Source organism: Heterodontus francisci, chromosome 3, assembly GCF_036365525.1.
Source record: "Heterodontus francisci isolate sHetFra1 chromosome 3, sHetFra1.hap1, whole genome shotgun sequence".
Classification (NCBI taxonomy): Eukaryota; Metazoa; Chordata; class Chondrichthyes; order Heterodontiformes; family Heterodontidae; genus Heterodontus; species Heterodontus francisci.
Genome location: NC_090373.1, coordinates 134,425,347 through 134,439,570, shown reverse-complemented (window position 1 = coordinate 134,439,570; position 14,224 = coordinate 134,425,347). Strand labels below are relative to the sequence as shown.

Below are 14,224 nucleotides of genomic sequence, written 5' to 3'. Positions count from 1 at the left end.
CAATGAAAATATTCTTACAATCATCCTGTTTTTACAAATTGTTCTGCTGAGCTTTAAGTAAGCTGGGCACACTTTAAGGACTTACCACAAGAAACAGGAAAAGCAGTAGGCTATACAGCTCCAACATTCCATAGGATCATAGCTGAACTTGTACATCAATTCTACTTACTTGCCCGATACCCATGACTCCCTTAGTATCTAAAAATCTATTGCTCTCTTGAATAGACTCACTCATCAACTGGTGTTGATGAAACATGTTCTGAAGTATGCTTGGCTGCAACAGGCTGATATCATCTACTTTAAGGGTGCAAGGATTAACATTCCTAGTTTATTTTTATTTTTCTTTCAAATAGAAGGTGAGTTTGGGACATCTTGCCAACTGATACTGATGAGAACAATGAGCAAATTGCAAGTGAGCTAATACCAAATCTAGGAGATGTCATTAGAGCCAGTGTAAATAAGACAACTAATCGGGAAGCACCAGCTCAGAATACGGGGGGGCACTAAATGAAAGGAATCAGCCTGAAACTGACCCTTTTGGAGGCACAGAATAAACACTCTGATCCATTCTTTGAATAATTGGTTTAATGTTCTCTGTTTTCTGTGTTTAGCAGTTAAATTCCTGTTTGTGTTATTTTAGCTCAGTCACTACCTGTCTATTTTAAATAGCTTTTCAACTGTGTTAAGAAAACATGGACAGGAATTTAGTGAGAACACATTAGTGCATAAAATAAAAAAAAAATTCACTCCCCACCTCTGACTAGTGAAAGGCCTAATATGGGATGCTCAACAGGCAAAGCTTTTGATAAGCAAACAAAATAATTTATGTAACATATCTTTTAGAAAACCTGCGGTTTTGCTGTTTGTGTTGGTTCAAAATTTTCCATCCCTCTTAGTTTTTGCTGCTGACAGTGGTTTCTGTCTCATTAGCACAGTATCTTAGTTGTGGTTCTGGTGGGCTGTCTGAGATGCTGAAAATTGTATCTCACACTCCATTTTTTGTTTGCTTTCAGCTACTATGTAAACTAAAGAGACATTTCGTTCTGTCTTTTTTTCTGGGGGACTGTCGAGGCAGAAGAGCCAAGCGCTATTATTGTCATAAAGATGGTATGTACAAGTGGTACTATGTATTTTTATCACATTTTGTCTTGTTTACAAACAATAAATATACACCTTTATGACAGATGTGCCCTTTAAAATGTTGTTCTGGGCTCACACGTGGAGAATGGACACTTCGGTGAAGTATTGGAGACAAGTGGACACCTATGAAGCTAAACCCTTTCAGATATTGGAAGGAAAAATAATAAAAATAAAATGCCCATGGAGAATTTTCACTTTGGTTTGCTCTTGTATTCCAGTGCTGCTCAGTGCATAAGAGAAGTGGGTCAGGCACCCGATTGTCTCTTACAAGATATGCTACTAACTTGGTCACAGCAATATTATGAAGTAACAAAGACTGCAGTGAGTAAGTTTACTTGCTGCAGTGCAAACAGTTCAAAGGAGGTCTTATTGCTGGAGTGTAAAACTGGCTTTGCTATTATGGAAAGGAAATTTGGGCAAGTTTCTATCATAACTGCCCGACTGCTAATACCAGTTTTATCCTCAAGCAGTAAGTTGAAAATTACGCCAATGTGTTTTTTATTATTACATCAGTTAAAACATTTGATGTGCTCAAGACACAGGACAGGCACACATTTAAGCCCGCTCAGTTCAACTCCCGATCTGACTAGTGTTGAGTAGGGTGGCATTAAATCAAAGGTCATGCAATTTCCAGATGGCAAGGGGGAAGGGAGGGAATAATCATCATACCATGGCAGTCCCTGGCACTTACTAGTGGCAGGATATGAAGGACATTGTTAGTTGCCTGGGAGTAGACTATGCAAAAACTCCCTCAGCTGCAGACAGCATTGGATAGGTAGACAGTGTTATAAGATTGCCTTTAAGAATGATATTCCTTTAAGATCTTAGTATGCTAATGAGCCAAGTAGCAGGATGCAGTCATGTGACTCGAAGCCAGAGTCACTCTGCAAACTGTAACACCCAGACTGAGGTTCTGTAAATCGTTTACTCTGTACAGTACTTAATAGTTTAGCTGTAATACCCCTGTTGAGATCTTCAACCTACAGAATTCCACGCATCTCTTTTATGTTGCATCAGCCAACATAAAATGCATTACATGGTGGCAGCTGTGGTGAGAAGACAAAGTCTAAGTTGAGGACCACGGGTAAAACAGCTTTGAAAACGACCCTCCTACAGCCAAAAGAGAGAAAGTAAAAAAAGAAAATACTGGCTCAACAGCAGAAAGAAAAAATGAATTTATCTCCAGCTCAAAATGACAAGCTGCAAGTAAATCATGTGAGATACTGTGCTGACAGTCAAGGGATAATGCTTTTAAACAAAAACAAGCTCTGAAGTGCTTAAAAGATTGATCATTTTCTAAAGACTCCATAAAAAATGACTCCTTTCCCAGGCTGATCGATGTTGACACCATTACACAAGGCACCCGATAGCAAAAGTGCGGAAAACCCCAGTCTATGCAGAGCTTCCATTCATGCAGCCACAGTTTAAAAAAACATTAAATAACTCAAGTGTGAAGAACATAAACAAACTTAAAAAAACAATTGAACTGCCTATTGAACAGCTGTGTAACAGACAAGCTTAAGTGCTGCAAGCAAGATGAACATAGAGCACTGTCAAACACCTGATCCTCTCAATCCAAGCAGCTAGTCTAAATAACAAAGAATTTCTCAAAGGGGAAACAGTGCAGTCATAGAACAAGTCTTAAAGCAGGTTTTAAGCAAAAGAACAGCAGGAAGATGGATACCAAATTTCCCAGCATGAACTGGAAGGCCAAGGATATCCTATCCGATTTCCAACTTTTCAAACAAAGAATGCAGTTATGCCTCACAGACCAAGTGATTGCAGAACCAAATAAACAGGCTGTGTAAATACTAATAGCAGTTGGAAATGAGAAATTACATGGAATCAATACATCAGGCTTATCTGAAGAGGACCAGAAAGATCCCGCAAAGATATGAAAAGTGCTAGAAGATCAGCTCCGATTATAAGTAAATTTTAGAATTCATCACCTGGAATTGATGTCCTACAGGCAACAGCCACAGGAACCAATAGCCCAGTTCATCAGTAGATGCCATGCTAAGGGCAACAAATGCGCTTTCTCAGAAACAGAGATGTCAGAGAGACTTTTAGAGCTGGTGATTATATCAACACACATTGAAGCATTTCAAAAAGACCTCTTGGGGAAAAAGAAAGGTCACAGCATTGATGCGCTGTTGGAAGATGGCAGGAAATACAAAGCTATTGTAGCTGGACAACAGCACCTGCAAGCATTAGGTGCAGCCAACAGTAAGCAAGCTGTGTGGTAAGTGTGGTTAGTCCCACTCACCGCGATGTTGTCCTGCATTTCAAGACCTGCGCAAGGCGTGCGGTGTAAAAGAACACTGGGCCCACCTACACAAGAAACCTGGCTCCAAAGATGCAGCCAAAAGTCACGGTAGGACACAAAAACAGAAAAACAGGGCAAAAGCAACAAGGAAAGCACCAGAGACTTGCATAAATGCAAGCTGCAATACGAAGTCCACAGCGAAGCAGACCCGAGACAACACTCAGCATGAAGCAATTCCTGGCCAGAAGACAAGCAAGCGTTCCACATTGTGAACCTGACACATCATGCGATGAAGGCAACTGGATGCTTTCGCCACCATTAGCATCACATGCCCAAAGAAAACTGACAAACACACACTCAGGGTTAAGATTGACAAGGCACTAATACAAAGATCCTAACATTCCGAATCCTGAAGGATATGTACTGGAGTCATTGGAAATCAATGATACAACCAACAACTGCCAAGTTGTCTGTATACAGCGGGTTACCCATCCCAAGCAATGGCACACTAGCAATGCAATGGAGGAATGCCAAGTCGGCATGGAAACAAAAAATATTAGATTAGATTAGAGATACAGCACTGAAACAGGCCCTTCGGCCCACCGAGTCTGTGCCGACCATCAACCACCCATTTATACTAATCCATATTCCTACCAAACATCCCCACCTTTCCCTACCACCTACCTATACTAGTGACAATTTATAATGGCCAATTTACCTACCAACCTGCAAGTCTTTTGGCTTGTGGGAGGAAACCGGAGCACCCGGAGAAAACCCACGCAGACACAGGGAGAACTTGCAACCTCCACACAGGCAGTACCCAGAATCGAACCCGGGTTCCTGCAGCTGTGAGGCTGCAGTGCTAACCACTACCTGGTAGACACAAGCGGACTAGCAGTGGCAGGACTATCAGCGTGTAAGGACCTCGACTTCATAACTATGCACGAGATCACCAAGGTACCATTTACAGCAGAAGAGACCAAGGGTACCTGCACTGAGTCACAGTTCCTCCGGGATCGCAGTATTTCTGGTTTGGAGAGTATCAGCTCCATCTCAAAGATGCCACACCAAGAGAATGAAGATCCAGACTCAGATGGTGAAAGTTCTTTGTCAACAGGCAGTGTTGCCTCGTGCTCCAGTGATTCAGAAGAAGAGACTGGCGTTGGAACCATTGAGAAGCAAAGGCTGGCAGTGGGGATCTTTTCCAAGGGGAAACCTCCAAGGACCAGAACCCACTCGCAGGCACTAGCCAGCATTAAATGGTGTAGTCTGGAAATCCAGCAACAGCACAGCTATGTCGCGCCCTCAACTCTGCTCTCCAAAAAATTGGCTCTGCTTTTTTTCCATTATAGCACCATATGCAGCTTAGCAAGACTGATATCTCTTAGAACACATTACCAATTATCCTTTGAAATGAATTGACCAAAATATCATTATGTAAACTAGGAATATGAGTTCATCAACATTCCTTTTGTACCTCCCAGGGATCCACCTCAAACTTGGTAGCTCACAGAGAGGGCCAATTGTTATGCAACAGCAAACTACAGATCCGCCCTTCTATACTATATAGTTCAACATTGGGAGTTATGTCATTAGATAAAATTAAGCACTGTACACAACATAAAAAATATTTCATATGAAATAGCCTTCACTAAAAGATCCATGTTTCAGAATATGAAATAGTGTGTACTAACCTCTTAAGTGCAGAGAATTTAACGGGACAGAGTTTCCTGTTACTATGCCTGGATGTATAGGATTACCTGGCCGCACTGCATGAAGGAAAGGTGGATAGTAAAGGCCGGCGACCCGACCCGAACCCGACGAGACGACCCGAACCCGACGAGACCCAAAGACATGTGTTGGGTTCGGGTCGGGTCGCACTTCCGGGTCCGGCATTCAGGCTCGGGTCGGGTCGGGTTGGACACGCTATCTCACCACCTCAGGTAAGTGGCTCCAATGTTAATATACTTTTTGGACTTGAAAGGTGGTTTTGTTTACAGTTACAACTTGTGCAGATAAGCAACAAAGTGAAAAAGGGAAGTTAGGTTAACTGATGTTCGGATCGGGTGCGGGAAAAAATGTAAGGACTCGGGGCAGGTGGGGCTCGGGGTCGGATATGGTTCTGTTGGGCTCGGATCCGGTTTCATTTGCAGACCTGAGCTGGCCTTTAGTGGACAGGGTGAATTGCATGCAAGTAACAGAGCCTGTCTAATTTTCAGCCAACTTGAATGAATGGACCAAAACTCAGAGGAGGTCTGTTATGGTATATGATTTTCTTTGCGTGATATTCCATTATATGCTGTGTCTAGTTAATCCAATAATCCCAGGTTTAGCAACAGGAAAATCTGCTCCAATACAGCTACATTTTATATCAGCTTTTAGTATCATAAGTAAAAAGCAAATAACTTTGAATCTGGTGGTTGCTGGAAGCACAGGCAGACTTGGAGAAATTGTACTTAGAAACCAATGGAAAAAAAAATTTGGATTTATATGATGCCTTTCGTGATCTCAGGGCATCAGAAAACACTTCACAGCCAATGAACAAACTTTCATTTATGTTGCACCTTTCACAACATCCGTAAGCTCTTCATGGCCAATTAAATACTTTTTGAAGTGTAGTCAATGTTGTAATGTAGGAAAACATGGCAGATAATTTGTGCTCAGCAAGGTCCTACAAATAGCAATAAAATTAATGTCTAGGTAATCTGTATTAGTGATGTTGTTTGAGGGATAAATATTAGACAGGACACAGGGAGAGCTCCCCTGCTCTTCTTCAAATAGAAATAGTCTCTGTATTAATGAAACACTTAGTACACAACCTCTTGTGGGAGGAGCATTGTGTATGTGCTATATACTAACTGTGCTATGCAGGGAAACCAATTATTGTCTTACTGATTACACAAACATTCACTCCCTCCATCATCAACGCACAGTGGCAGCTGTAAGATGCACTGCAGCAATGCACCAAGGCTCCTTAGACAGTACCTTCCAAACCTGCAACCTCTACCACCTAGAAGGAGAAGAGCAGCAGATGCATGGGAACACCACCACCTGCAAGTTCCCCGCCAAGCCACACACCATCCTGACTTGGAACTATATTGCCATTCCTTCACAGTCGCTGGGTCAAAATCCTGGAACTCCCTTCCTTACAGCACTGTGGGTGTACCTACATCACTTGGACTGCAGCGGTTCAAGAAGGCAGCTCACCACCACCTTCTCAAGGGCAGTTAGGGATGGACAATAAATGCTGGCCTAGCCAGTGACGTTCACATCCCATGAATGAATTAAAAAAAGCCACTTATTACGCAGCAACTCTTCTGTATTCTGTACGACTAATAAATGCTTTTTGATGTTTTGAATATTTAACTATTATTTTGAAAATGGTATTAGGGAGACAGTCATGTAACTGCAGCTTTTAAATCAGGTGAGAGACTGCATTGATTTGACTTTTAAATTAAAGGACTTGAATAAATAATTAAGGATGAGAAATAGTGAAAGATATTATGGCTTGGCATGCATTTCTCAGTTGTCATTGAACTTGATAGTCTCAGAATCAAATCTAAATTATTTTCTGCTTATTTTACCCTTTTTTGTCATAATAGTCTGTTTAATACTGTGTTCTCCTAACACTGTGCCTCATTATACTTTGGTTTTTGTGTTCCACGCACATTGCTTATGGCATAAATGAAGCAGTAAACACTGCAGACATGCTGTACAACAATACTTTTCAGCGAAATAAAAGCAAAATACTGCAGATGCTCGAAATCTGAAATAAAATAGTACTTTTCAGTGTGTTGGTAATGTATCGACCCATTTGTTCCTTTCTCAGGTCTTGCTGGGCAATTCATCCAATGAGGTTGAGAAGGCAAGTTGAGAGTTGCTCCCACTAGTGCCTCTGCCTTTGTTTCTCTTAGCCAGTTGACATGAATTGTGTAGAAATGATTCACAACAAGGCTGAGATCAGAGTCTGTATGGAACAGGGGACTGAACTCCTCCTTCCACTCTGTAGCACTGAAAATTGATGCAACAATCAGCCCTGCTTTGCCATTTAAAATGAGCTTATTAGCCTTTTTTACTTTTAGTCCCTATGAGCTTGTTTCAAAATATTTTTGCAATGCTCTTTCTCAAACAATATTTTATTGCCCTACATCTTCCTTGTTAGTTGAATGTTTTATTTGAATTCCATTCATTGTTCCACTGCTGGCTTTTTACTTCTTTTGATAAACCAGTTTGACACCATTCTATGATGCTAACTTCAGCTCCAATCATTATGACAGTCCAGCCATGGACAGCCTATTGATGATGTGTTAAGATCCCACAAGCATGAGCAAGTTAATGAAGGTCAACAAAAGAGCTTGCATTTATATAGCACCTTTCATGACCTTAGGGCATCCTAAGGCGCTTTACAGCAAATGAAATACTTTTGACATGTAGATGGTGTGAATGTTCACTCCTAGAGACTGTGTCATTACTGTCAGTGTCTGCTGAATAAAATGACAGTAATGCTCGGTCAAATATAGATTAATGATGATTAAAGCATTAGAGCACCAGAAAGAGCGCTCCAATTACAAGTGTACAGACCGAAGAATGGAATAATCCCACAATAAATTCCATAGAAAAAATATAAAGCAAAGCGAAAAGAGCAAAAAGAGAGAGTTGTATTTATATAGCTCTTTAGCATGTTCTCAGGATGTCTCATTGTCCTTCACATAAAATACAGTATCACTTTTCCACTTCCAATGTATTACTTGTAGTTGCTGTTGCTTTGCAGACAGTGAAAAGATGAGCTGTTTATGTATTGGACAGTGATCCATCATTAAGTTGCCATCTATCCAGTTGCTATAAAAGCTTGGCATATATGCAAATATACTATCCTTCACACTTCAGATGTCAAGCGACACTGTCTTCTGCAAATTTGAATTATGCTAGATAAAAGTAGGAACCAAAGCACTCATTTGGAATATACAAACAAACTCTCCAGCAACTGAAAAGTTTAAAGCATATTCAGTCTCAAAGTTACCTGATCAAACAGCAGTTAAAGACTGAGCGACATCAGTCTGTGTTTACTTAACAGCATTTAGTATTTGTGGTTTTAAGGCACACCTTAGCAGAATGATGCATTCTGCATTACATCATAGATTAAGGGCTACCTAAAGTAGAAAAATAATGGGCAAAGGCAAAAAGCAGACCTTTAATTAAGTAGCGTTATAAGCTCCATATACAAACTGAGCAGTACCAGTAACAAATTTAGTATTAAAGGTGATTCAGTTAGCTCGAATGCCTACATAAACAATAAATGAATATAGAATAGATAATGGCTGCAAAGGCACAGTGCCAGGAAGACAGAATGCATAAATTTGTGGATAGTGAGGCTTTCCCACATAACCACTTCTGTGGGAAATATTTATGTTTTGAATCACACCAGCTCAGGGTTTTTGAACTGGAATGTGAGTTTGAGACACTCCGACTCATAGGGCTAGATTTTGTTTTGGAGACAGGGGTCCTGGTGGCAGGCCGAAAAGGCAGGGAGAACCCCACCTTGGCCGTTTTGCGCCCCCTCAGAGTGGTCCTCCAGTCTTTTAACCTTCAAGTTTCCTGTGCCGGGATTCCTTTCCCTTTAAAGATGTGAATCCCGCTTCCAGGAGCTGCTGGCCAATCAGAGGCCCGCAGCTCAGCAGTAACGGCAACGCCACCGGGCGCGTTGGCCACTGCCGATACTATAGAGGCCTCGAACCCAGGCTCAGTGTTGGAACCCTGGAGTAAGTAAGTGAGGTGGGACCGCCGGGGCAGTCCGGAAGGCCCCACTGAGGTTGGGCGGGCAGGTGGTCGTGTCGTCTGGGGGAGGGGGTTCCTGGTGCCCAGTGGGGGAGTCCCCTGTGGGCCACAAATTGCCTGCGAAGGAGGGAGGCTGCCTCGTGTTACAAGTGTAAGGTCCCAGCGGCAGCTGATAGGGGCCCCTTAATTGGCCATTAATAGGCCACTTAAGGGCCTGAATTAGCCTCTGGGCAGGAAGGCTGTCGTCAGCCTATCCCACTGCGGGAAGGTCGCTTGGTAATGGGGAGGCCACAGGCCCTCTGCAACCAGCAGCCACCCCCCCCCGCCGACCCGTTGTGATACTCTGTGCTCCTCTCCCAACTGTGGACCCACCTCAGCGGGCCACATAAAATCCCGGCCATAGGGCTGAATTTTACCTGACCCTGGGTGGCAGGAACGGAGGAGGGAGGTCAGTAAAATAGTGGAAACCATGTCGGGACTGCTCCCCGGCATTGTCCTGCTGGCAGTGTAGTTTCCCAGCAGCAGTCAGGAGGTGGACTGGGGTGCAGATCAGGTGCCCAATCCACAGAGGCAGGGAGCTGATATGCATTACTAAGGCCCTAATTAGGGGCCATGAAATGGAGCCACTGGCATTTTGCTTCATGGAGGTGGCGTCCCTGAGGCAACCTGGGGCAGCCATTGGAGCTGCAGGCTCCATGTCTCAAAGTGCGGGCAAGGAAGGCAGGCCCGCAGCCCCAATGGTCCCCCTGGAGGGGTTTCCCCTCTGACCTCCCAGTCCACAGAAGTTTTGATTTTTAATTTATTTACTTGGCGGTGCCCTGAGGTCTCCTGCCTGCCTCAGCAGCGCCCACCTCTCCTAGTTGTACTGCTGAGGCTTCACAGCTGCCAGTCCTCTGATTGGGCCTGCAGCATCAGGAGCCTACCCACCGTCTTTAATCACATAGCAGACCCACAGGCAGCCAGTTAGGCGGCTGCCTGTGGTAAAATCGACAATCTGTTCCCATTGCCAGTAACTGCAGGCTTGGGACCTGCTTTTTGCCCTGACGTTGGGGTCTCGAAGCCTACAGTAAAATTCATCCTATAACATGTGGGTGGGGCGAGAAGGAATGTTTGGATAGTTTATTCCAGAACACAGTCACATCACATCGAGGGATATCGGTGCAGGACGAACAATGTGTGACTGACAATCAGCAGGGAAGGGGGAGCCTAGTAAAGGCAGGGAAGGAGGAACTGCAGAAACTGGTCCCGTCCAACAGGTGCAATGTACTTGCTACCTGTGAGGATATGGGGAAAGGCTGTGAGAAGGGCAGCCAAAATGCTGACTAATGATCTGTGCAGCAAAAAGGAAAGGTTGCAATTATAGGGACTTTGATAATTTGGGGGATAGAGGGTAACCCTAGCCAGCAACACCCACATCCCATGAATGAATAAAAAAAAACCCTCTGCAGTCATGATTCAGAGTCCAGAAGGTGTCAGCAGCTGGAAAGGAACTTGGAAAGGGAAGGGAAAAGATCCAATTGTTGTGGTATATATGGGAACCAATTATATAGCAACAAGGTGGAAGTCCTACTGAAGGAGTATCAGGAGCTGGAGCAAAATTGAAAAGCATGACATCCAGGGTGATAACCTCTGGATTACGACCTGACAATGTGCTAACTTGCATAGGGATAAACAGATCAAGAAAGAAGATGACGATTAGTGTGGAAAGGAGTGGTTCCATTTCATGTGATACTGGCACCAGTACTGGGACAGGAAGGAGTTATATTGTTGGGACAAGCGACCTCGGAACCAGGTTGGACCAATGCCCATGTGGAAAGGAAAATTAGGGCTGTAGAAAGGACTTTAAACCAATAAATGTGTGGAGGGTGGTGGAATGGAGGGTGGAGGATTTGGATACAAATAATAGCTGCACAAAGATAAGAAAAGAAATGGTTGTGAACAAAGGTCAGAGTACAAAATGTGATAAATATAAATATACCTGACATAAAAATATGATAGGAATTCAAAATAAAATACCCAAGAAAAAGATAACATGAGTGTTGAAAATTAAGAACCTATTAAAATATTAGTATAGCAATGTATAAAGCATCAGTAACAGAAAGTGTAATAAAACAACAATCGTGAGAGAAACACCATCAGATCATATGGGCAGGATGGGGACACTTACCCGAATAAGAGTTCTGACTACAAAAGCACTTGGTATAAGCAATAAAACAATTGAGTTCAAAGCACAAATACAGCTTAAAAGGTATGATCTAGTAACCATTATTGAAAGCTCGCTGGAAACTGGGCATTACTGGAAGCTAAATATCTCAGCCTGTAAGGTCTTTACAAGGGCAGGGAGCAAGTAACAAAAACAATATGATTATAATGGGAGTTATTAATTTTCAAATAGACTGGGAGAAGCAGAGACATAAAGGCAACAAATTAGGCAACAAAAAGGTCTGTGACCTTTCATCAGAACTCATCACTTACATCAGTCAACTGAAGCGTTAACTCTGCTTCTCTCTCCACAGATGCTGCCTGACTTGCTGAGTAGTTCCAGCACTTTCTCTTTTTATTTCAGATTTCCAGCATCTGCAGTATTTTGCTTTTAAATTACTAATCTGTATAGGAATAGTTTTTTGGAATATTGGTCTGAATTACGTGGTTAACAGCAGACGAGCAGCACCAGCCATTCATTATACTTACACTTTCCCACAGACTGGAGCAGGCCACCTCAGACAGTAATTTCCTGGCTTCCATGTTTAGCTGCTTATGGGCGGTCATCGAAAGTTGCTGCCCAATTTACTGTTTAATAATAGTGAACGCTGATAGCCATACTATTACTTTTACTGTAAAATCCAGGCCAATGTGTTTTAGAACCGACTAAGGAACACGTCATACGAGATTTAATTGTGAGTAGCAAGCCAGAATTAGTTAACAGTCTGATGGTATGGGAAACGTCTTGCAAACAGTGGCCATAATATGATCAAATATTCATATGATATTTGAGAGAAAAAGAGTCACAAATCAAGGTTCTAAAGTTAAGGCAAATTTTGAATTGATGAGGCAAAAATTGCCCAAGATAAACTGGACTGAACTGTTAATAGGTAACCCTACAAAGAGTGGGAGATAGTCAAAGAAGTATTTGCTACAAAACAAGACCAGTACATTCCCTTAAAAGGCACAAAGCTCCGCTTAATCAGTTAAGCAACTCATGGTCAACAAAGAAGGTAAGATAGAGTATCAAGCTAAAAGAAAAGGTTTACACAAATGCAAAGAAAAGTTGAAAAAAATATTAGGAGGTGCAAAAAGGGAATCTGAAAAAAAACTTGCAAGAGCCATCAGGAAAAGGTGTAATAAATATATTAAGAGACAGTGATAACAGGTAATATGGCCCCTTAAAGACAGATGCAGGGGATGCGATAATTCATTTTAAATAATTATAATCATATTAATTATAACATTCCCTAGTTTCCTGGTGTTCAGCATTCTCCTGGCCAGATTCCCATCTTTCATCCTCCAAAAACTGTGCTCCTCCAAAACTCTACTGCCTCTGTCCTAATTTGCACCACGTTCCATCTGCCCAACACCCCAGTGCTTGCTGACCTATACTGACTCCTAGTCCAGCAACACCTCAATTTTATAATTCTCTTCATTGTTTTCAAATCCCTACATAGTCTCACCCCTCCCTATCTCCGTAAACTCCTCCAGCCTTAAAACCCTCAGAGATCTCTATGCAACTCCAATTATGGCCTCTTTTGCATCCCCAATTTTAAACATGCCACCATTCGGCTACTTATGCACTGAGCTCTGGAATTCCCTTCCTAAACCTCTCCGCCTCCCTATCCTCCTTTAAGGCAACCACTAAAACCTACCACTTTGAACAAGCTTTTGGCCATCTGCCCCAATATCTCCTTACAGGATCTGTGCCAAATTTTGTCTGATAATGTTCTTGCGAAGTGCCCTGGTGCATTTTAAAGATGCTATACAAATGCAAGTTGTTGTTGGTTTGTGTTCACACTTAATAATGAGTGGAGGAAAAAAGATAGGTAACTGCTTTGTATGTGTGATGCCCTGAACCTCACTGGCTGTTAGTGTAAACTGCAAGAAATCTTGCCCAATTGATGTGCTGACAAAGTATAAGTACTGGGACTAGAAGAAAGGTTGCTCTGCACTTCTCCTCACGATGCTAGCTGTTAAGTGCAAGCACCAACATTGTCATATTATTATAACACGAGACTGCTTGAAGCAAATTGCGTTATCCCATTGCAGTGTTGGGTCGCAACAACAAACTGTTTCCTAAACATTTTAAATTAAAGCCCTTTCCGTCTATTGTGAAACAGGCTGATTAACAAATCTGATTTATTCAGACAGTAAGCTTTAAAACAAACATGTAGAGCAAGAAAGGGGGGGGGGGGGGGGGGAAAGTGACATTGCAGCCTTACCTGTAACTTCCGAAAGAATGAGTAAGGTTATAGGCAGAAGTACTGTTGTGGGCATTTTAATGCCAGGAGCAGGAACGCCACAGTCCACCTACTTGCTTTTCTTGCAGGAACACGGCTCTGAGCCGCAAAGGATGGTCCCGCAGCGCGACGGCCCCCAAGCTGCTGGAGAGCGCCCGGGCTGCCAACAATCACTGAGAGCTTTGGGGAAAAGAAAACTTTGTTCCGGAGCGCTTTGCCCTACTCAGAGGCGTGGTGTAAATATAATGCATTTGAATAAACTCACATTCCTTGCACTTAGGGGGCGGGTGTGTCTCTCTGAGCTGCACGATTCTGAGTCAACTACATAGATCGAGCCTTTAGCTGGTTGCAGAGTACACAGGTGGCCTTAGAAACTGGCACACGTTACACCCGAAGAGTGGTTTCATTAAAGTCGAACCTGTCCTCCTGACAAATCACATTGACATTTACCACGGTGCCTCTTGACAAAAACAATATTCCAGAAGTATACTATAACTGGTGGGGATGGAAATTAGTAAGGGACCATCTCTAATAGTTGGAGATTTTAACTTACCGGAAATGGATTGGGACAATATCTCTACTGCTAAGACAGGGA

At 42.7% G+C, this 14,224-nt stretch overlaps 1 protein-coding gene across 1 annotated transcript in view; it reads right to left on the bottom strand.

The window, feature by feature from the left end:
• LOC137361095 (interleukin-20 receptor subunit alpha-like) overlaps positions 1 to 13,836 on the bottom strand; it is a 46,056-nt gene extending 32,220 nt beyond the window's left edge. The window contains exon 1 of the mRNA XM_068026054.1: positions 13,612 to 13,836. Within this exon, the coding sequence (XP_067882155.1) occupies positions 13,612 to 13,666 (55 nt within the window). The 5' untranslated portion in view covers positions 13,667 to 13,836. The remainder of the gene's footprint in view (positions 1 to 13,611) is intronic.
• Positions 13,837 to 14,224: the final 388 nt, after the last annotated feature.